Raw genomic sequence first — 22139 nt, 5'->3', positions numbered from 1 at the left:
AAAACGTAGACTTCCCCAGCCCCCCCCCCCAAAGTACACACAAAATACAATTGAAGCATATGCAATGAAACGTATGCATTGGGAAATTGGATTGCAGTAAAACCTGTGTTTGCCGGACCCTGTACCAAGCGGAATCCTGTATTTACCGGACAAAATTTCATGCACCAAAGTGCTGTGGATCGAAAGTGCATTCCTGGATCAAGCGGGGTCCTGTCACATCAGGACAGTTTCCGCTGCACCAAGGGCGTCTTGTCAGGGCAGGCTTTACTATAGTGAAGTTTATAGTGAATTGTACTCCAAGTAACTCGTGAGTCCACACACAATGGTCATGCAGTACAAAGCCGAAAAGTCCCTTTCAAGACAGAGTGACAGACAGGAGTCGTCACTAGAAGGGCTGATCAACCAACACAGAATACTACAGTGGTGCTCAATGAAGTCCAATGAAGCGAGTGAATGCCGTGCGGAACGTTGTGCAGCTGTGAACACTGGGCTGTCAACTGGCACAGGGCGCACACTTGACTCACACAATATTAACATTGAGCATCAACGTAGCATAATAATAGCAGTGAAAAAGAGTAGAGTCAAATACGCGATGAGCGATAGTGTAGAGTCTAATACTAAAGGCAGAAATAGAGTAATGCCATCAAGTGCGAGATAACATGTTAGGAGCATTAACGTGTGATTGTGAAGCTTACTTTAAAGCGGGATGTTGAGTCTACAGTGCACCATGGGCACAGCGAGATCATGTTATGTGTGAATGGTATACCGTAAAGTACCGCCAGAGCGCCCCACCTTGATTTTACAGCCAGGGTCCAGGGAAAGGAAAATCGTACGGCAGAATGCAACGAAGTGTGTATGGTGTACTAACGTCAGAGGAAGGTTTTTGTGTGGAGCTCGTGTCTGCTCGAAGGTACGGATTGTCTGCACAACGTGCAATATGTGTACGAAGTTCGTGTCGTATGACCTACAGACGGGAGACCACCTACACAATACGACCACGAAAGGACGAGATAGTGGGGCGCTCTGGCGGTACTTTACGGTACTAGTAATCAAATGGATGCAAAACATATAGATGTCGTGATACACCATGCCTGATTCGTGGCTGGAAGCCGTGAGCTCAGTGCTTGGGGCTAGTGGGATTCCTCTAGCTTTCAGAATCCTGCATGAAAAAAGGTAAAAGAAAGTGAAGGTACCATAATAGTAAGGTGATGTAAGCCTCTTGGTTTCGCGAACGAATTTCATCATTAAATTCATGGCATGGGAACGACGCTACAGAAGTATACAAAAGCTGAGCCATCCTCTAAAGAAAGTCCACTTTAGTGAATCTCATCTTGTCAGCAGCACCATGCTGTTTGTATGGGAGAATTGCCTTCGTACAGTGCTGTGCTGCCCAATGAAATCCTGAAATCAAGTCGCGTCACTCAAGTACCGGGCGTTGCGCAGCCCTAGACCTGCGAACACTGGGCTGCGAAATGGTGCAAGGCGCAAACTTGAGTGACACGACTGGATTTCATTGAGCAGGACTGTACATTCAAGGCACCTGCACTTCCTATTACAGTGTAATGTTCTTATTTTACAGGAACATTCCCAACTGGGCCTAATGTCTTCTGAGGCTGCGTTTACACGACAACGCACGGCCATTTTCCGTTTTCAGTCCCGCATTTCTTTTTTCATTTTCGTGCGTTTACACGATCAAAGCTGATCCGAGGTGGTCTCGGTTTGTATCGTTTTCTCGCGTCTACACGGGAGCAAAGGATCCGCAAAAGTTCGTCATGTGCCGAGTGTTGTCGTGGAAGCACCAATCACACTCAAGGAATAATCGAAAACAGGCCACACACCAGCACTCGTCACATGACGAAAATTGTAAAAAAAAAAAGTTTTATTGTCGGATCCGTGTGAACGGCCGAAAACGGAACAAACGTGACGGAAACGAGGCCAGCAGACCGTTTCGACTGTTTACACACCCAGATTTATCCGGCAGAACATTTCCGTTTTCAAATTCTTCCACCTTGGCCAGCGTTTTGGTTCTCTTCCGCTTTGGTGTACAACTATTACGTTTTGCTCCGCGTACCGTGTAAATGAACCATGCATCCGAAAGGATTTAGTTGCGCTTTCACCCCCAGCGTTGTCGTGTATACGCAGCCTTAGATGGTGCCCAAGGTATTCATTGAGTTCCTGCAACTTCATTTGAAATGAACTGGAAAAGTGCGAAGGGATTCGAGGAGGACATTAAAGCAGTCAGCTCAAAGAAATGAAATTGATTCGTGAATTCAATTATAATGATGTTCACACCTACATGTACATGTATGCAATAACTAGGTATCACACTTCATCTTACAGGCGAGACCTCACTATATATTCTCTGGGGTACGGCAAGTGTTATGCTTTAGAGAGGTCCATGTTATAGCGAGTTGGGCACATAATATAAACCATATATGTCAAAGTTAGGGCTGCGGTTAACCAAAAGGTTATAGGCTAGAACCAAGAGTAGATAAACAAGAGTGTGCAACTCCGGGATGGGTTGGCCCGTGGCAGAATTTTTTGTTGACGTAATCTTTTCTATGACGCATGCGCTGCGGGTCTTTTGGAAAGTTTGCATCGTGCACTTGGCCGGGCTTTACATTACAAGGTTGGTGCCCAGTACGTGCTCTCACACTGTTCTGCGTCAAAATGCGCGTTTTCTGAAAAAAGGTGACGTCTACAAAAAATGCTGCCACAGGCAGGGGTATGTGCAGATTGTGCAGAAGAGATCCAGAGTTGCACACTCTTGTTTATCTACTCTTGCTACAACCTATAAGAGATAAACTGTACATGTAGCCTGTATTCATGTACCATTGCTGTACATGACTGTACATCCATGTAGCCATGGTACCATGACCTCACGCACTGCCAAAACAATCACTACAATATGTATAATACTCATAAAAGGACACATTTCAGGCTCATTACAAACGTCTTGAAAGTTTTTGTCTTCACAAGTATACTTTATGAGTATTATGAGTATTATCGCATTTTTGTCTCAGACGAAACTGTTTACAATATGTATAGTGGATGGCTCAGTTTTCCAGAGCAGGTTCAACAAAGAGTGAATAACAACTAAATAGAGCGGTTGCCAGTTGACAAACCCCCTTTATATTTACAATGCAGTTGCGTGAATGTCCACTACTTTCTGAACGAAAGGTTCAACATATTTTAATATTTTGTATGCTCCATTGGGCTTCGGATTGCACCACCACCTTGTCATTTAATCAACTAGACCTCATCATGAGCATACGCAAGCATCACTAATATGGGGAGCAACCCCAGAGATGAGGGAGATACACGCCGTACATCCATTGTGCACAGTACTGACAGGGTACGCACATGCTGTCACGTATATTATGTACAGCGGACATTGAAAGAAAATAACCGATTAACCCATATGCATATGGTTAACTGTTCGTGTATTCTTAACGGTTACATAACCGGTTAACCTATCTAACCATTTCACCCTAGTCAAAATGGTGCTGTTTGCTTACAGACTACAACTGTATTGCCATCGATCCACACTGATCAATCCAGGAAATGTGCGCATGTTGTACATTTTTAGTGTATTTTATAGTAGTGTGTCTACTGCATGTGTTTCAGGACTGTAACAGTCACACTACAACAAAAGTCCGACACTCCAGAACAACCCCACACAAAATCCTGTGGTCGACCAGCCAACAAACACAGCTCTGGGTTGAATGACGAATTAGTGAAAAACTATAAAGAGAAAAGAGAGGTGAAAGAGAAAACCGCCAACACATCTCCAGAACGACAGAGCCTCCCTCTCTCCCTCCCTCTCTCTCTCTGTCTGTGCGTCTGTCTTTGTCTTTGTCTCTCTCTCTCTCTGTCTCTCTCTCTCTCTCTGTCTCTCCCTCTCACGGCAACTAAAAAAACAACCATATCTCAAACCACACCTCACTCATTTTACGCTGTAGGATGAAGATGAAGGGGAGGTTGGCGATGAGAAGAAGAACACGGCAGGGTTTAAGCATTTATTGTTCAGTGACCCGTGTCGTTTGGCGTATAATGATTCTCGGTTTACAATTGTAGTATTGTTTGTTTTGCAAAGAATTTCAATCAGTTAAAAGTCATAGATGCTGTTTACATTCACAAGCGTAAGCCAGACCGATGCATTCAGAAAGAACATGTCACGGCATCCACATTCTTTCCTTAGCACCGTAACTGTATTTTGCACATATGTTTGTTTTATTCACCCTCTCTCTTTCTCTTTTCTTACAGTTACACTTGTGTTTTATCACACTATAGAATGACTGCGCATGTATTTTATAGATTGCGATTATTATCACTGTCGGGAAGGAAAACACCAATTTTACAGGGCCCTAAAAGTCTGAACGATACCTATGAAATGCATTGTCAAAGCAAACACAAAATATGAATATGCAAGCTCATGCCTGAGGGGAAGATGAGAAGTTGAAACGTGGAGATTTTTCGGACAGGACGAGAATCCGAAGAACCTGGGTGATTCCCTTACTTCCACAATGGGCTAGTGGCTGCATCACAAAAATTATACCTTGCAGTGGGTGCAGAGACAGATCAATAAACACTAACCTGAGCATGAGAGCTGCTCGTATTCATTGCGATCGTCAGGAAAATGGCAGGACGAACGGACCAGAAGAATGTTGGCTATGACAAACAACTGCATATCCAGACGACACACGGCTTGACTATTTGCTTATGACGTTCAGCTTCGAGGTCCAGCACGATGGAATTTTCGGAAGGAACTGATTTTTGAATTATTTGGGCAAGAAGATTGCACTCAGAAAACTTGAGACAAGGTACCGTAACTGGTTTCTTTCATTTGAAAAGCTGTTCACCAAAGTCCTAAACATACACTGTACGACGTTTCGGAGCTGCTCCAAATCGATCGATTTGTTTTGAATGGTTTCGCCACCGCTTTCCGATCGATCGATCCTTGCGCGATCTGTCGATCGACAGATCGCGCAAGAAAATCGATCGATTTTCCAAATCGACAGAACGCGCACAACAGCTACACTACTGTACGTTGTACTCGGGGTTGTAGATTGTGCAATCAGGTTTGGACTCCCGCCTTCCTCAAGGTGTATCATCTTCGCCACGAGGCCATCAATGGTTGCTTTCATTTCTCTAACTTCCCTATCCCTGTCCTCCCTGAGGGATACCATTTCCACAGTTAATGCAGTGATAGTCGAGGACAGTGCACTGATAGAGCTCACTAGCGCTGGCATACCTGATTTGCCGATGTCCATGGCGCGAAGTTGAAGTACAAGGTCCGGTCGGGCCAACGAGTCCACACCTGCAAGTCCTGACTTTTTGGCCAAGTCACGAATCTCCCCATCCAGCAGCAAGGCCAGGTCCATATTTGAGTTCTCCACCATATTAGGGCTGGGACTAGTTCCAGGTCCACCTATACTTACAAAAGTGGCCGAAAGGCTATTCCATAGATGGAAAGGCAGGAGCTAAAAAACTTGCTTCCTACTCCTACGACTTTTCTGACTTGGGCAAGATATGCAAAAAGATATGCCAAAATATGCTCGACATAAGCAGAAAGTGTAGATCATTTCAGTAAAATTACAACCTTGGAATATTCATTGGCTTCACGGCTATCATGCTTATGGTGCAAATCAAAACACATGCAGAATGGTATGGCTGGTGTGTGTCCCCAGCAACCGTAGCGATAGTGTTCATCCCTGGGGAAATGTAGCAAACGCCTCAACCATTCCAAATTCATCCATAAAAGGCATTTCTGAACGCATTTTGTCCATAACATGAATGTTTTGTCCTCATTTCCTTCAGAATATTTGAATTATATGCTAGCTTAATTCCTATATTCCCTTTCTCGCTCAATATGCCATATATGAACTGTCTCACAAAATATGCGGAAATATGCGCAAGCATATTTGGTCGAGGCCTACTCCTCGTCCATTCAGGGGCTTATTTTACACATTTTACACAAAATGGCAAAGCACCCACCACTATTTATACCGACGTGGCAGGGAAAATTACAAATTTTCTGGTCAATGTTGATCTACGATAAACTGGCTCTCATTTGCCACACCCATGTTTCAATACAGCCATCCGACCAAACAGCCAGAAGAAAAGCAAATTTACACATTTGTTAAAAAATGCCAAATGTTAAAAAAAGCCAAATCACCTCGTACCATTGTTTATTTTATTTTATTTTATTTTATTTATTTATTTATGGATTCCCCGAAGGCCGAGGGGGTCTCCGGACGGGCGTTTCCCACTCATATCATCAGCTCACGTCTTTATTGGCCCGGAATCTGCAAAATTTATCACGTACATCTAACATCTAGGGGGCGTTCGTTTTTAATCTACAGGTTTGGGTAGAAACTACTTCTTTCGGTAGAGGTGTTCGTTTTTTGAAAAAAATTCTACTCAAAAGGGTAGATTCTACTTTCCTCTACCGGCTCTACCGGGAAAAAGTTGGTAGAATCCGGTAGAAGTTGGTAGAGCTACGGGATTTCCAGCAAGATCAAGGATTTGTACACAACTCCATAAAAAAAAGAAACATTTCACATCGTGTAAACTACTAGATCCGGTAGAACAGCGTTCGTACACTTACCTCTACCATCTACCTCTATCGGTAGAGTGACTCTACTCTACTCTACCAGGTAGCTAAAAACGAACGCAGCCATAGATTGAGTTTATCGTCCGCGCCCGCCCCGATTTTTTGCCATCCCCGCCCAATTATTTTATTTTTTAGTTAATTTTAACACTCCCGATCCGGGGGGGGGGGGGGGCCTGATCCCACCACATGCCATATTTGGATGTAGCCTAGCCTGGCAAGCAGAAACTCTGCCTTGCAGAGTTTCTGCACAACGAAAATTCGAACGAAGTTTCGCGCCAGGCCTTGCGAAAATGTGTACGAATTTTCGCACGAACTTTGTGTTCTGCACATTTTCGTAGTTTGCACGCGCCAAGTGCACGTACGACATGACCCAATCTCACGAAACTTCCTACGAAAGTTCATTTCGCGTTCCCTGCAAGTTTCGCGTCCAAAATTGCGAAAGTTCGTGCGAAGTTTCTCACTTCGTGACGTGGAGCGAAAGTTCGTACACATTTTCGTTTTGCAGAACCTCTCTAATGCCAAAATCATCTCGATCGTAAAGGAAAATTAGATTGCGACGGTTTCTTCACGTACCGATGCGGAATTCTGGGTCATCCTAATAAAGATATTATTATTATTACAGTGCGTATCGGTTATAGTGTGGTCGTATACATGTACAAGAATATACTGCCTAGTGCCTACAAGAATGAACACTCATTTTTTCATAATCATAACACCTATTTTATGTGTATATTTATTCTTACAAGCAGTATTATCGCATAGTAGAATATATCGGCCCTAAGAATGGATTTTGTGTAGCAAAATATGCCAGATTAGTGCAAAGTGTATCGCCTATAGTAATAACATCTGTGCTCTGTGCATGCTCAATACAATAATATTCAACACAAAAAGAGAGTTATGTCCAACTGAGCATTGGAGAATCACTTTTTCTGCCCAGTCCGACTCTTTCTTCCGACTTCTCTCCTATCTGCTGCTCCGCAGTCGCCTAGCACGACCGCGAGTCTGATCCGTGTGTATCATGATTGTTTAGACCTACATGATTGTACGTGTCCACATGCCAAACATGTATTATGTCACACGTGCATATGATATGTCACGTGATTTATCGTGTGTAAGAAATATCGGCAATAAGAATCAAATGTCGTTTTTCAAACACCCACGCTATAACCGATACCTACTGTAATTGTTTTGCTAAATACGGTATATGTATGCGCACACGTAGATCTACGTACACACATCCGTTTGAGCCCGGGTCGCGACTCGCGGGTCCGCAGTCATCATGTACGCAATGCGCCGTCGACGAGATGTGTACATAACCCCCGGGGGGGGGGGGGGTATGTACTCTCATGGCTTTTCTCGTACGCGAAACGACGGAACTTGACTAGCCTCTTCTTCTTCCATGTGCTCATATCAGTTGCTTTCGTGATTGGCTTGCTGGGGGTGGACATTTGGACAACGCTGAATTGAGTTGACGTGCCTGCTACATTGAAGGTGAGTTCCATTTTTGTGGTGATTTCTATTACAGGAAATGATTTTGCTCCCCACGCTGGAGCTCGCCCCTTTCCGCCGATCTGACTTGACAATTGCCTGACTCACGACTGCCATCCAGAGCACACGGGAAGTCCCTCGAACCTTCGACTCGACTTCAAGAGTCCCTGGTTCGATTCCTGGTGGTGACAGTCAGTCTTTTTCTTCTTCAGACTCCCGTTTTCACTGCATACAACTTGTTAGTGTTTTATGTATTCGGGTTCCCCGCATGCTACAGTGGAGATCGGATATAACGACCTTGCATATAACGACAGACTGAGTTTAGCGACACAATTCTGTTGCCCAAGTCGTTTAGTAAGTCCTTTGTGAAGATCGGGTTTAGTGACAGATCGAATATAGTGACATTTTGTTCTCTCCCGAAGGAGTGCCGTTATATCCAATCTCCATTGTAGTTTGTAGTTAAAGTGTTTACAACAAGCACAGGGGATACCAAAGTGATCATAGCAATGAAAACTGTTTTATGGCAGCTTTCTAAAAAATGTTATCGTGGTCTAGTCCTGGGTACTTCCCTTATAGAAGATTTATAAAATTGCTTTCGTAACCGCCATGGATAGGGGTGCGCGGATTATTCCCGGAATAGTTTGGGAATACTATCGTTGAGAATTTTAGGGGAATTCTATCGATCTTTTGCCAGATCCATTGACCTTCAGAAGAGTTTTAGGGAAAATTCTGTCAATTTTGACCTGCCAGAGAATAAGCGCGCATCCATGGACGCACGTAGATGTACATGTAGCAACACCCGGACACGACACCACACCGGTCCTTGCTTTACTTGGACAACGTTAACAGGACTTGACTGGGCTTGCATGCATTCATGCAGACACCAGGAGCAGAGTGCGGACGAGTACACGGGGAATTCACGCTGCTGGCGACATGTACATGTATGTAGATCCTGCATGCAGTGATCACGTGCCTGACCGTCTATTTTGCATACTAAAGAGCATGCTTAAGGCACGGCTCGTGCTGGGGTTCTTTTGGGGGAGGGGGAAATTCTGGAGAATTGTTTCGATGTTTTGGGAGAATACTTTCGAAGTTCCGCGGGAAATGCCCGAAAGCACAATATCGGGTGCGTGCGAGCATAATCCGCGCACCCCTAGCCATGGACCCCTTCTTTCTAAAAAGTAAGAAATTATCAAAATATGATTGCCGAAAAATTAAAATTTCACACAAAACCTCAAAATAATCACAATGTCGGCGTGGAGACAAGAAACCTAATATCGACAAAAGTAAAATAGGCGCACTCATACGACGAGAACAATGGAATAATATGTTACGATTTGAATATCTATTTCATGTGATAAAGCGAGACAAAATTAAAATCGACATTCCCGGGCAGGCCGCAATTGAAATTGGTGCGGGTGGACGAATGTTTTATTTTTTTCATTTTTTCCTATGTTTGTATGTATGCATGCTATGCTGAACATTTTTACAGTGTTATGAAACCAAGTTCTCAAGTGTGAAAGGCCTTCTCGCTTGTAACATTGTGTTCGTTTCAATGCAGTTGTATCTCGACTCCGCCGTACAGCTGAAGTTTAAGACGTGGTATACGCTACATGCGCTATGTGCGGTTTGCTGTGTGCGCTGTAGTTGCATGTTGTATGTGTATGCTTTTCTCATATACGCTGTCATTTTTCATGCTATAACTACCTGGTGGTTTTAGTGTTAGTTTTGTTGATCGAAGTGAAATAATACTGTCAAGAGTTAATAGTTGTCCTCGTGCCGTGTGGTCGTTCGATCCTGACTTTTAGAGAATCAAACGGGTTCACAACATTTGGCGACCACGCCAGGATTGAAGCGAGCATGGCAGAGGAACTACTGAGTAGGTGATTTGGAAGCCATCTTTATCGCCAACGGATGTGGCGATAGGTTGATGGAATACGTGGAGAAGAGGCTCCGACAGTGCGAAGAGCGTAGAGCCAGACCGCAAGGGGTGCGCTCCGCACAGAGTTTAGCGAAAAGCTCAAGGAGATTAAAGAGCGCATCGCCAGGGTGTATCAGGGTGATGGTGACGCCGCGCGTGTGAGGTAGATGGGAGGTACAGCGGAAGCTCCCAGTCACAGCGGTGGGCGTAGGCCTTTAATGCAAGTCCTGACATACGACGGAAGGCAGCCACTGGAGCGTTATCTCGACCTGTTCGAGGACATCTGTGTCAAGAACGAGTTTGACGAAAACGAATGGCTGCTGAGATTGCGTATCGCTCTATCAGGTAGCACGGTGGAAAGGAACTGTATTGGCTGCCTTACCTATGAGGAAGCAAAGCGAGATTTGCTTGCCTCGCTCAGAAGGACGCCGGGAGAAGCGCAAGAAGTAGAAGCGCAAGAAGTAGAAGCGCAAGAAGTAGAAGCGCAAGAAAGAGAAGAAAGAAGCTAAGGAAAGGAGAAAGGCGATACTGCACAGCAAGGAAGAGGTCAACGGCGAGACTGTGTGGAACACAGAGATCGGATGTGTGTTGTATCACCTCGTTTCTTTTTCCTGTTTTTCACATTTTTAGCTGTCCATATCAAAGTATTTTGCAAGTAGTTCCCCTTCCATTTTAATGTAAATCATGCATGTCGACATAATAAACAGTGCTCATTGCACGTCCTTGTTGCTGTACAAAAAACTTCATAGATTTTCAAGACAATATCGGGAATCCTCTTTATAACTTCCCTCAAAAGGTAAAAGTACCTATTTTGTAGTGTGAACGCAGTGTCGACACCATAATAATACAACTCTGGCCCGGGCTGGTCTGTTTATATGTGCTTTTTCTGGCCCGCCTGGCTGGGATCCCGGGTGCCTCGAGGCGGGATCCCGCCTCACCAGGCCATGTAAACGCACCACAGGTTTTGTGTGGATTTGTGTACAACCCCGAGATCCCGTTGCAGGCGGGCTGGCCCGCCTGTCGACCAGCCCGGGCTGGAGCTGCTCATATAATCACCCCCTAACTTGTAGTTCCTTGGTCTATTATTTTTCTTGTACAATGATAGTTGGACAAAAGGAAGATATTTATTGTACCATAAGGTGAACATTTTTAGATCTAAAACAAATACAAGAAACACTGATATTCTACAGCTAGCACTATTGAAGGCGTGATTACATGAGCAGCGAGCAGTGTGAAAGCAAGTGTAGATGCACCGTTTTCAGTCCCACATTTCTTTTTCGTTTTCGTGCGTTCACACGATCAAAGCTGATCCGAGGCGGTCTCCGCTTGTATCGTTTTCGCGTGCATCTACATGGGAGCACAGAATCCGCAAAAGTTCGTCATGGGCCAATCACACTCAAGCAATAGTGGAAAACAGGCCACAGAACAATACTCGTCACATGACGAAAATTATAAAAACAATTTTTTGATTGTAGGATCCGTTTAAGGGCCTGGTCAGACTGCGGCAAAATCGAAATCATCCTGTGATTATAATCCGAATCTCCATAGTAACTTGCCGCCAGAGTGGCAAAAGCGAGAGTAGACACTCCAAAAAAAAGCAAGAACGGACCACGCTTTTCCGCTCCAAACAGGTGTTTGATGCTGATACGCCATTGATGCTGATATTCACTGATTTTTCATCTCGATATCGAGGAGCTACGGGCCACGGACAACAACAAAACTCATAATGATGGTTGCAAGGATTGCACTGACGGTGTTGGCGATCCCCAAGGTGAAGGAATTTGACGTCGTTCGTGGAGATTACCATTTGACGCTCGAAATGAAGTTTGAATTTTCACTCTCCCCACATGTGTGGTGTGATCGCGATTCTAATTCTGGACGCTGTTCTTTTTTCGTCAGGCAACCAACATTCGCCGCAGTCTGACCAGGCCCTAAATGGCCGAAAACGAAACACACGTGACGGAAAACGAGGCCAGCATACCGTTTCGACTGTTTACACACCCATATTTATCCGGCAGAATATTTCCGTTTTCAAATTCTTCCACCTTGGCCAGCGTTTTGATTTTCTTCCGTTTTGGTGTACAACTTTTGCGTTTTGCTCCTCGTACCGTGTAAATGAACCATGCATCCGAAAGGATTTTGTTGGGTTTTCACCCCAGCGTTGTCATGTAAACGCAGCATTAGTAAGAGAGCAGAAGTTGAGACTTCGGCGGTTTTAGTCCTGAAGCAAGACGCTGACACCTGTTGGGAATTCCCTAGTAAAAGAAGAAAAAATAAAAAAATAATAATAAGTAAGTTTGTATTGTATAATCTCTGGTGAGGATTTGGTACGGAGAGCAGTATAAAAGTGGTGCTTTTCAGGCAAAATCTTCTTCAGTCTACTCAAGTGCAACTGACGAGGGGCAAATTCCGCTAAACACTGTGTATTGAGCAGGGAGTGGTGCTTTCTTTCAGGTTTGCCAAGTGGAAGATGCGACATGCTCCTCGTTTGCTCCAGATGGCAGTCGTGAGTCAGTCAAGTGTCAAGTTCGGCAAGAAGCGCGAGTTCCTTGTCGGAACAACCAACTTTAAGAGAGCATGTCTGAGAAAACCAGACAATGTGTGCAAGTCGATCTCTCTCAAACTTAAGAAGTATATGTAGGTTCCTTTGGAGGTGTAAATCAATGGTGCAAAGCCATTGAAAAGGTTTCTGAAGGGAGCGTTGAAATTTCGTACCCTCAAGAGGGGTCAAAAAATCCCATGATTCAGTATGGGTCTACAAACGAGCCACACCACAGCGTACACGATCATGCCATGCCAGCTTCCCAGAAGACGAGATCCATCACCCCCTGACGCCACAAATGATCGTCTTGAAAATAGCCAAATTACAAGCGCTGATGAAACAGCGAGCTACATCCTCAATAAGCAAGAACTATACACCAGCAGATAGTCAAACACCTCTTCTAGCATTGAGGACATGTCTCCCGTCATCCTTTTTGGGTTTTCTGGAAATGAACAATTTTGAATTTTTCCACTCCACCGTGCTGAAATGCATCCGAACTCATACCTGCGCAGGATAGGTGGCCCACCAGCGACATCTTTAGTCAGCAATTTCTACTCCAACATGGCACGGTGATCATTTGTCACTTCAAACGACAAGTTTCTCCTTGTGCCACCAACATTTTTTTGGTGTGACAGTTGATGCAAAAGTAACTGAAGTTTGCCTGATGTGATTTTTCAACCATTTTTGAGGTATGTCAATTTCAAGGTTCTCTTCAGAAACGTTCTCAAGGGCTTTGCACAGTCAATCTACACCCCAAAGGAAACCTACCTGCAAAATTTTAGCAAAATCGGAGAAATTGCTCTTTTTCTCTTTACCTCAAACTATTTCTATTTAAATAATAAAAAGATAGGACCATGTTGAAGTTTGCAAGTTGATGTCTATTTTCTTATCATTTACCGTATTCTCTGTCAACAGGTTTCAAAGATGGGATCTCTCCCATGGCTTGCACTGTGTGTGCTGGCGTCAGTGTTGCACATCTCAAACGCCGACAATGCCCAAAATGAAATGCAAGGTAGATGTTACTGCCGTGTCTTTTTCTTCTTCTTGTTTTCTCCTTTTTCTGCAACTTGGACTGAAAATTGTGGTATTGCATTAAGTTCCTTCTGTGCCGCGTGCACGAAACACTCACATGTCCAAACAGGACTATCAACCCGTTTGATTTATGTTCACTGACGACTGTAAAGCAACCTCACCTCCACCATACGTGCACTCGGGCAGGAGGTGTAGGAGGTAGATCTGCTTTATTGGTAGACAGGCCGAAAGCCGCTCCTTAGTTTCGTTTTAGTTTTATTCCAAACAATATATGGCTGGGGCTACCCTTGCGTGGCGATTGCAGGGTTCTTATAGCCAACTACGGCTTACATATTATCATCCTTTCATAATTCTGTGAGAACCTGTCCTATGGGCACGTGAGAAGGCATCTCTGCCTGTTCATTTGGTGAAGTAAATAAACAACAACAACAACATATTGCAATTTCATATTTGGACTTCACGGAGAGTTTCAAAGTTTGGAAATTAAAGGCCACATGCCAGGTAATGCTCTTTTCTCTCCCAAACTCAACACTTGCAAGCCAGATATGAAAGAAAGAAAAAATCATCAGTCACACCACCAGGACTCGAACCAGGGACCTTGCTATTCGCGAGAAATATGATGCAAGCCAGAAATGGATTGATTGAAGAAGGATAGATTTACCATCACTGTGGATAAGAGTCATACTGTAGCTCAGTTGGTTAGAGCATTGCTCGCGAATAGCAAGGTCCGTGGTTCGAGTCCCGGTGATGTGACTGATGATTATTTCTTTCTTTCATATCTGGCTTGCAAGTGTTGAGTTTGGGAGAGAAAAGAGCAGTACGTGGCATGTGGCCTTTAATTTCCAAAAAACACAACATAGCCTATTTTATCAAAGACTATTATTTATCTACCAACTGAACTTGTTGTGCACATGGGCCCTGCATGCCAAAGTGGAGAAATTCTTGGGGAAATGAACTATGCGACTGCACGAGAAGAAGTTCATCTTCCCAGCTTTGCTCAACCTTAGGCAGTAAGGCCCCATTCACACTGCTTGAAAAGTGCGTTATAGACCATTTTTTAGGCCATTCTCCTTAGCAACCTGGGTAATTTGGCGTGAAAGTATAAAAGTTACGTGAAAAGTTTTCGCAACTCCAGTACCCCTGTACAAGGCAACTTTTTCTTTCAAGCAGAAGTTGACAGCAGGAAACACTGGTTCCAGAGTATTAATTTTTCAATATGCCGAAGATTCTGTTCACCGACGATCTGGAGTGTCACTCATTGAGCTCTGGGGCGAATACTAGCGAACGAAAAGTGGCAGTATGATGAAGCGATCTGTCGCAGAGCGTCAGATCGCATCCAAACTGACAAACAATGATTACATCCAGCACCTCGGCATCAAGGATGTCGTGTTCACGGCGGCGAGCGTGCACAGCAAGGTGGACAATTTGAAAACGAAGGCCCGCAATCACTACAGGAGATATAGGAAAAAAGAAGTAGAAATGGCAAGGGCTGCGGCAACTCTCAGCCGACCTCTGTCACGGGCATGGCGACCTATGTCAGCAAAGAAGGATTGATTTCCTTGCAATATCACCATGGCAATTAACGAAAATTTGAGGTGTGTTCAGATTGCCGGAAAATGTTCAAAAGTCCCTCGAAAATGTGGAGTTGAGATATTATGACACTCACGTGCGCATCGCATATCGTGTGTGAACAGATTTTTTTCAAGTCGCCTTCAACATGCTTTTGCAGGCCGAGTTGCTTTTGCGTAGTGTGAATGCGGCCTTAGGTTTCTTGAGAAGCAGCACCAACCTCATTATAAATAGCCCACACATAACACGGAATGGGGCGCTCTTGTGACACTTCAGGGTGATTATTATCTTTACTAGGGAGGTTTCGCTCTACGGAATTACGTATGAAAATAACGTATGAACTGCTCGGAATTTTCATACGTAAAAATCAGAGCTGCTGGGTTTCGCTCTACGCTGGCCTTGCCTTCTGCCCACACTAAAGCTGGTTTTTACAAAAAAAGAAAGAGAGAAAGGTAGCTGACCTGCATGACGAGACGAGGTGGACATAGGCGAGACGAGGTTGACAGAGACAAGACGAGGTTGGCGTAGGAGAGACGAGGTTTACATGGACGAGACGAGGTTGGCGTAGGAGAGACGAGGTTGACATGGACGAGACGAATGCCAGGCGGTAGAGCACGAGAATCCCAGGGTCGCGGGCTTTGGCAAAATCTGGGCGCCAATGTTGAGTCCAACAAGAGAGACTGACGACGGACAACGGGAACAAGTAGGTTGGTAACGACATAGCTGTGACCCTGAAATCTCGTCCATTGGTAGCCAGGGCAACCCTGAGCTGGAAAGTGTAAGCGATGGCATGCTACACTCCCCCGTATGCCCTTAAAGGGGAAGTTAAGGCAAAAATTAAAATTTCACCAGTTGTAGTCTTCGGGGTGCTGAGTCGAATGGTCTTGGTCCGAGAAAGCTGAGACGCTCCCTTCCTACTTGAATCCCAATCGAACTCGCGCACTTCCACCGAAACTGGGTGACTGCGCCCTACTAGATGGGGATTTGTATGCAAAATGTCACAAAAAGCGCCGTTTTGTTCTTATAAAAGCACGGATGACCGCGATTGGCCCATATGTTGTAGTCTTTTGGACGCTGAGTCGACTGGTTTTGGTCCGAAAAGGCTGCGATGCAGTGTTCCTCCTTTATTCCCAATCGAACATGGTTGAACAAGCGGTCACGTGCTCCTGCGTACACCAGTCAGCTGGTCACCGTGCCTGCAGGGTCCAACTTACTAGCCTGTTTGACCTTTTTTTGGGTGCAGTCCTGTCACTCGAGTTGAACTCGAGTTGAACCTTGGTGTGAAAGTTGTCGCCTGCTGGCGTGGTGACCAGGTGATTTGGCCACCCAGGAGCACGTGACCACTTGTTCAACCATGTTCGATTGGGAATAAAGGAGGAACGCTGCATTGCAGCCTTTTCGGACCAAAACCAGTCGACTCAGCGTCTAAAAGACTACAACATATGGGCCAATCGCGGTCATCTGTGCTTTTATAAGAACGAAACGGCGCTTTTAGTGACATTTTGCATACAAGTCCCCATCTAGTAGGGCGCAGTCACCCAGTTTCGGTGGAAGTGCGCGAGTTCGATTGGGATTCAAGTAGGAAGGGAGCGTCTCAGCTTTCTCGGACCAAGACCATTCGACTCAGCACCCCGAAGACTACAACTGGTGAAATTTTAATTTTTGCCTTAACTTCCCCTTTAACCCATTGAACGCTGATGACGTCTATAGACGTCATTGAAAATGCCCCCCATGCGCGGGATGACGTCTATAGACGTCATGGGATATATAGTGATTTCTGGCACTGTCTGATGTGTAAAAGCACTGATAGTCAGTTGGATCATGATCCTGCCTCTTGTACGATAGGTCGTTGGTACGGATCCCGCTTGGAAACACTACGGGTCTTTTTTCTTCTCTTTTCAGCGATCTTTCAGCTGCAATTTCACGCATTTGGCGTATTTCACGGAATATGAGCAAACTTGCGTCCCCTATTGTGAGGCGCTGTCCTTTTTGGAGACTGTATCGATTCTGTCACCCTGTGGTTGATAGTCTTGGCAATCATTTCCAAAATATTTGAGGACCCCAGTTGCAAGAACCTTGAGTTTTAGAACTTGCTATTGGCCCTGTTTTTAGCATTTTATATGCAGAGTACCATAGGCAAGGCCCAGTAGCGCTGAATGGGTTAACAGCGCGAGTTTAGGCATGGAGTATAGTAATATACCAGCATCTTACTACTCCATGATACCAAACGCACGGGCGTCTTCATCTTCATCCCGCAGATCGAGAATGTACAAGTGTCGCGTGATTTCGCCCATTGAGTACCACAGGAACTACATTTAAGCACAATTTCAGCATTTTGTGATTAATTTAGACCGCAACCTGTAGTGATAAATCTTGTGCACTGTTTCCATTGTGCTTGGGGCAGGGAAAAATCAAGAACTCATTTTCGACCCCTTGTAACGGCATCACAGCCATTCCGTTACCCGGGACACAGGACACAATGGACAAGTACTTGTTTGTTAACATTATTATATTGAACTAAGGCGAGACGGGAAAACAGGGACGACTGACTCCTATGGGACGAACAAGAAGACTGACAGAATGACTCTCGACGACAACATCATGCATGCTCATATCATACATGCTTTAATACGGCACAATTCGTCCTTCTTGTTGATGCAGTGAAACCGTTGTCTCCAAAACGACTGTTCATTGTTACTAACGTCTTCTCTTTGACTTTCTCTGTATAGCGGGTTGCCCCAAAACAGACGTTGGCAATGGAACTCTACCTCAAGCTGCCAGTGGTGATAGAGTGGGAGTACTGTGCAACACCGGATATGGAGCGGAATACACAATTTTCACGTGTGGTTCAAGCGGATGGGAGGGCATCAATAAGACAATCTGCATTCCTGGTAAGGACTATTGCAGGAATATGCCGGTTTTTCACCCACATGCTAAACACTCTTTTCTACTCTATAACTTGCTGACTTTGAATTCTTACATGACACGTGATCGTTGCCCGGGCCATGGCCAATAGGTAGTCTTCCCGCCGCGGGCATAATCAGGCCATCAGGACCGTTTGACATCACTTCGGAAATTTCAGGACCGTTTGACGTCATTTCGGGAATGTCAGGACCGTTTGACGTCATTTCAGGAATAAATTTTTGACCTTTCGACCTTTAACCTTCCCTAATATGTTGCTTCGCGCTTTAAGAAATCAAATCAAGCACGCTCTGTCTGTCATGATGGCTGAATCTTGCCCGAGCCTGCAGCCCTCGGGCCTACGGCCCTTGGGCTGCAGGCTCGGGCAAGATTCAGCCATCATGACCTCCTGAGCGTGCTTGATTACATACATCATGCAGTTTCAGTGACACATGCATGCACACACACACACACACACACACACACACACACACACACACACACACACACACACACACACACACACACACACACACACACCATTGACCATTGGACGCCCATCGCCAGAGGCGATGATAGCGATGCTACAGCAGAAGCCATAGCAACTTGTGCTGGGATTGCACCATTCAACAGCTTGCAAGGCTGAAGAATTGACCACCACTATTCAGCCTGGTCTACACCACACAGCTTTGAAGTGGCTTTTTTCTGGCCAGTGAATCCCTACTTTTTGGTCTTTTTTTCTTCTTTTTTCCCGCACACACATCACACCACATACTCCGGCATGCACTGGCTGTTGGTAACCACCCAGGAGAATGAAAGAAAAGTCAGGAAGAGTCTGAGAAAGAGAAGAAAGACGTGTGTGACCATAATCGTCGGGAATCGAACCCGCAACCTATCGATTGGAAATCGCTGCACATACCACTGCACCATATGGGACACACACACACACAGACACAGACACACAGACACACACACACCTGCATATGCACTCGCAAACAGGCACACACACACACAGACACACACACACAGACACACACACACACACACACACACACACACACACACACACACACATACACACATACACACACACACACACACACACACACACACATGCATATGCACACGCAAACAGGCACACACACATACATGTGCACAAACAACCACATTCACATGCGCATAGACACACACAAACACATGCGCATAGGCACATACAAACACGTGCACACCTTGAACCTTGAACGTGCCCATTGCCGATGGCAATGATAGCGAAGGGACTATCTGCTAGCTTTGCAGTACGGAGCATGGAGCTTGAGATTCCTGGCATGACGGCAGACCTTTCCACGTGCGCAGCGGAAGCCAGAGTCGGGATCAGGGAGAGCATGGGTGGGAGGACGACGGTGAGCAATCTGCCTCCAGGCAGAGCGATCTTGGGCAGCAACAAACCAGCAGTCAGAAGGCACAGGAGGACTGATGGAGTGGAGGTCATCTACGATGACGTCACACCACCGCTTACGTGGACCATGGCGAGGGCATGTTGCGCTGAGCTCACTAAACAAAACTCCCTCCGGCATACAGTCGTCGGTCGTCCGGCCAACATGCCCAAGCCAACGCAGTCGATACTCTCGGATGATGTCCGTGACATCACAGTCAATGCCGAGGGGTCTGGTTGGCTGGCTGGTTGGTTGTGTTTATTTGAATTCGCAAGGCGAGCGGGCTGAACATGTCCAATCAAGGAAGCGAATGAGGTCCAAGTAACCCAAGAATGGGAAAACTTGGAAAGGAGACACAGATGAAAAGCAAATATGGGAAAAGACAGCATCCAGCAAAATAAAAAAGAGAAAAGAGAAAAAAAGAAAGAAAGAAAGAAAGGAAAAAGAAATAAGGGAAAAAAAGAAGAAAAAGAGATAAATCATGGTCACGGTGCAAAGAAAGTTCTTTAATAGCAAAAGAAAAATAAACGAGAGAGCTTGGAAGCTCAGGGCCCTATGCTATGCTTTTTTGCCTAGCTCATTTGTACATGTTATTAGAACTGATGGAAATGTTTTCTTCCGTTGATTGGCCACATCATTGTATTGCAAAACGTTTCAATCAGTTTGAGTATGAGTTAGGCAAAGGTATTTGCAGAATTTATTGCGGATTGTTATTTTTCTCTAATATCATATACTTTTGGTTTGCTCCTTCTTTTCTTTTGATCTCCTTATACTGTAAATCAACAAATTTTGGCCGATCTCGAAACGAAACTTTTCGCCGTTATTAAACTTTGGCCGATTGGAGTTTTCAAAAAGAAATAGATCGGTATTTTTTGCTCTCACATGCATCCATTGCTCAATCATGCATCATTTGCCTCTATGACAAACTTTGGCCTGCGATTTGCTTTAGCCGGTTGGTACCAAGCAGCGTTCTGGAGTCGACGGGATGTCTGTCCTGACGTTTCCTGGGACCGGCGCTGACTCTGCCGATCACGGGCGTTCTGGACTCGACGGGATGTCTGTCCTGACGTTTCCTGGGACCGGCGCTGACTCTGCCGATCACGGGCGTTCTGGAGTTGACGGGATCTCTCTTCCGACGTTTCCTGTGACCGGCGCTGAATCGCCCGTTCACGCTTATTTTGGAGACGACGGGATCTCTCTTCCAAAGTATGGTTTTGCTGACGCATCCTATCACCTATTCGGCAATTAACGTCCAATCTAATTTCATTTCCTCCTCGTCTCCCTATTTCTTTCCAAATCTCCCTCTACATAAGGGAGTGGTATACATAATATGACCAAAATTGTGGCCCGCTGTTTGTACGGGACGGTACGGGACAGATATGGGAGCCAGCAAATATTGTGGCCAGTTGTTATGTACAATCCTGTAGAGCCTTTGTAGTCACAGATACGGGATAGCTCCAGGCGTGACACAAACACACAAACAAACAAACAAATACCAAATTAAAGCTGTGTGGACCCTGGCTAGCGCCAGACGTTACTGAAGTAACGTCTTCTGCACAGCTACGGAAATAAATAAAGGAGATAAATCGTGGCAACTGCCAAAGCCGGAGTAGCGGCAAGACACAGTACACGCGTACATGTGCTTACATATCACAACAACAGGAACAAGCATGCATAAAGCATGGGCCATGCCGGCCCAGAAGCGGGAGACACCGACAGGAAGAGAGAAGTGAAGAGAGAGAGATCGAAGCCACGCACTCACACCGTCACACACACACACATTGACCTTGACCTTGACCTTGACCTTGCCCATTGTGTAGCAATGTCAGCGCATTGTTATTTCTCCAGTCCACGACAGAAGGACTGCTGGCGTTTCAGGTCGCCGCTTCGACGGAACATGCGGTCGCAGGCGCAACTGTAGCTAGCAGCAGACAGGTGCCTTGGGTGGTCGACGGTCAATGGTACGCCACTCCGAACGGTTCTGGGCTGCATCGTACCATCCACATGCTGGTACCGGTGGCTCAACAGACGCGAAGTCATCCACAACGACGTCCCTCCACCTCTTGCGCGGACCATGCGCCGGGCGCAGGCGGCTTTTCCGAAGAGAACACACTTCGACAACCAGTGATCCTCCATCCGTGCCACGGGTCCAAGCCAGCGCAAACGCCCGTTCCCATACGATGAGACCAATGTCCTCAGGCACTCCTGGTGTCTTTGCTAGGGCCGAGGACGTTACGCGTGTCTCCCATTTCTGCTGTCGCAACACTCCAACGATAGTTCTTATAAACTGATGGTGGAAGAGGTTGAGATGCCGTAGATCCGGAGCCTTCGTTGTCCAGGTCTCCGCGCCGTACAGGACGGTAGAGGGCACCATGGCAACATACACACGACGGCGACACTGTAGAGTCAATGACCGGTTGTCGAACACCGCCCGCTTCAAGCTACCGATTTGGATGCTTTGGCATGCAATGCCAGCCTGCACGTCGTGGGAAGACAAACCATCGCGGTGTATGGCACTACCAAGGTACATGAACGAATCCACAGAATCTATGGCTTCACCACCATCCAGTGCCATTGGCGCATTCGCTGGAGTGTTCACCGCCATGCCCTTGGTTTTGGCCACGCTGACAGTTAAAC

The 22139-nt window shown here is 45.7% G+C and overlaps 1 protein-coding gene and 1 long non-coding RNA gene across 2 annotated transcripts in view; one reads left to right on the top strand and one right to left on the bottom strand.

Moving 5' to 3' along the window:
* Nucleotides 1-334: 334 nt before the first annotated feature.
* LOC135828338 (uncharacterized) lies at nucleotides 335-5011 on the bottom strand. The gene is made up of 2 exons (XR_010555634.1): nucleotides 4597-5011; nucleotides 335-1159 (listed from the first exon to the last, which is right to left on the bottom strand). It is a non-coding gene; the product is annotated as an uncharacterized LOC135828338 (long non-coding RNA).
* A 3002-nt stretch (nucleotides 5012-8013) lies between these two features.
* Nucleotides 8014-22139, top strand: part of LOC135828436 (uncharacterized) — a 39507-nt gene continuing 25381 nt past the window's right edge. The window contains exons 1-3 of the mRNA XM_065340887.1: nucleotides 8014-8107; nucleotides 13483-13579; nucleotides 17898-18059. Coding sequence (XP_065196959.1) covers nucleotides 13492-13579; nucleotides 17898-18059 — 250 coding nt within the window. The 5' untranslated portion in view covers nucleotides 8014-8107; nucleotides 13483-13491. The remainder of the gene's footprint in view (nucleotides 8108-13482; nucleotides 13580-17897; nucleotides 18060-22139) is intronic.

Source organism: Sycon ciliatum, chromosome 12 (assembly GCF_964019385.1).
Source record: "Sycon ciliatum chromosome 12, ocSycCili1.1, whole genome shotgun sequence".
In the NCBI taxonomy this organism is placed as follows: domain Eukaryota; kingdom Metazoa; phylum Porifera; class Calcarea; order Leucosolenida; family Sycettidae; genus Sycon; species Sycon ciliatum.
Note: the sequence above shows the minus strand (reverse complement) of the source record. Positions and strands in the feature narration are given on the sequence as shown.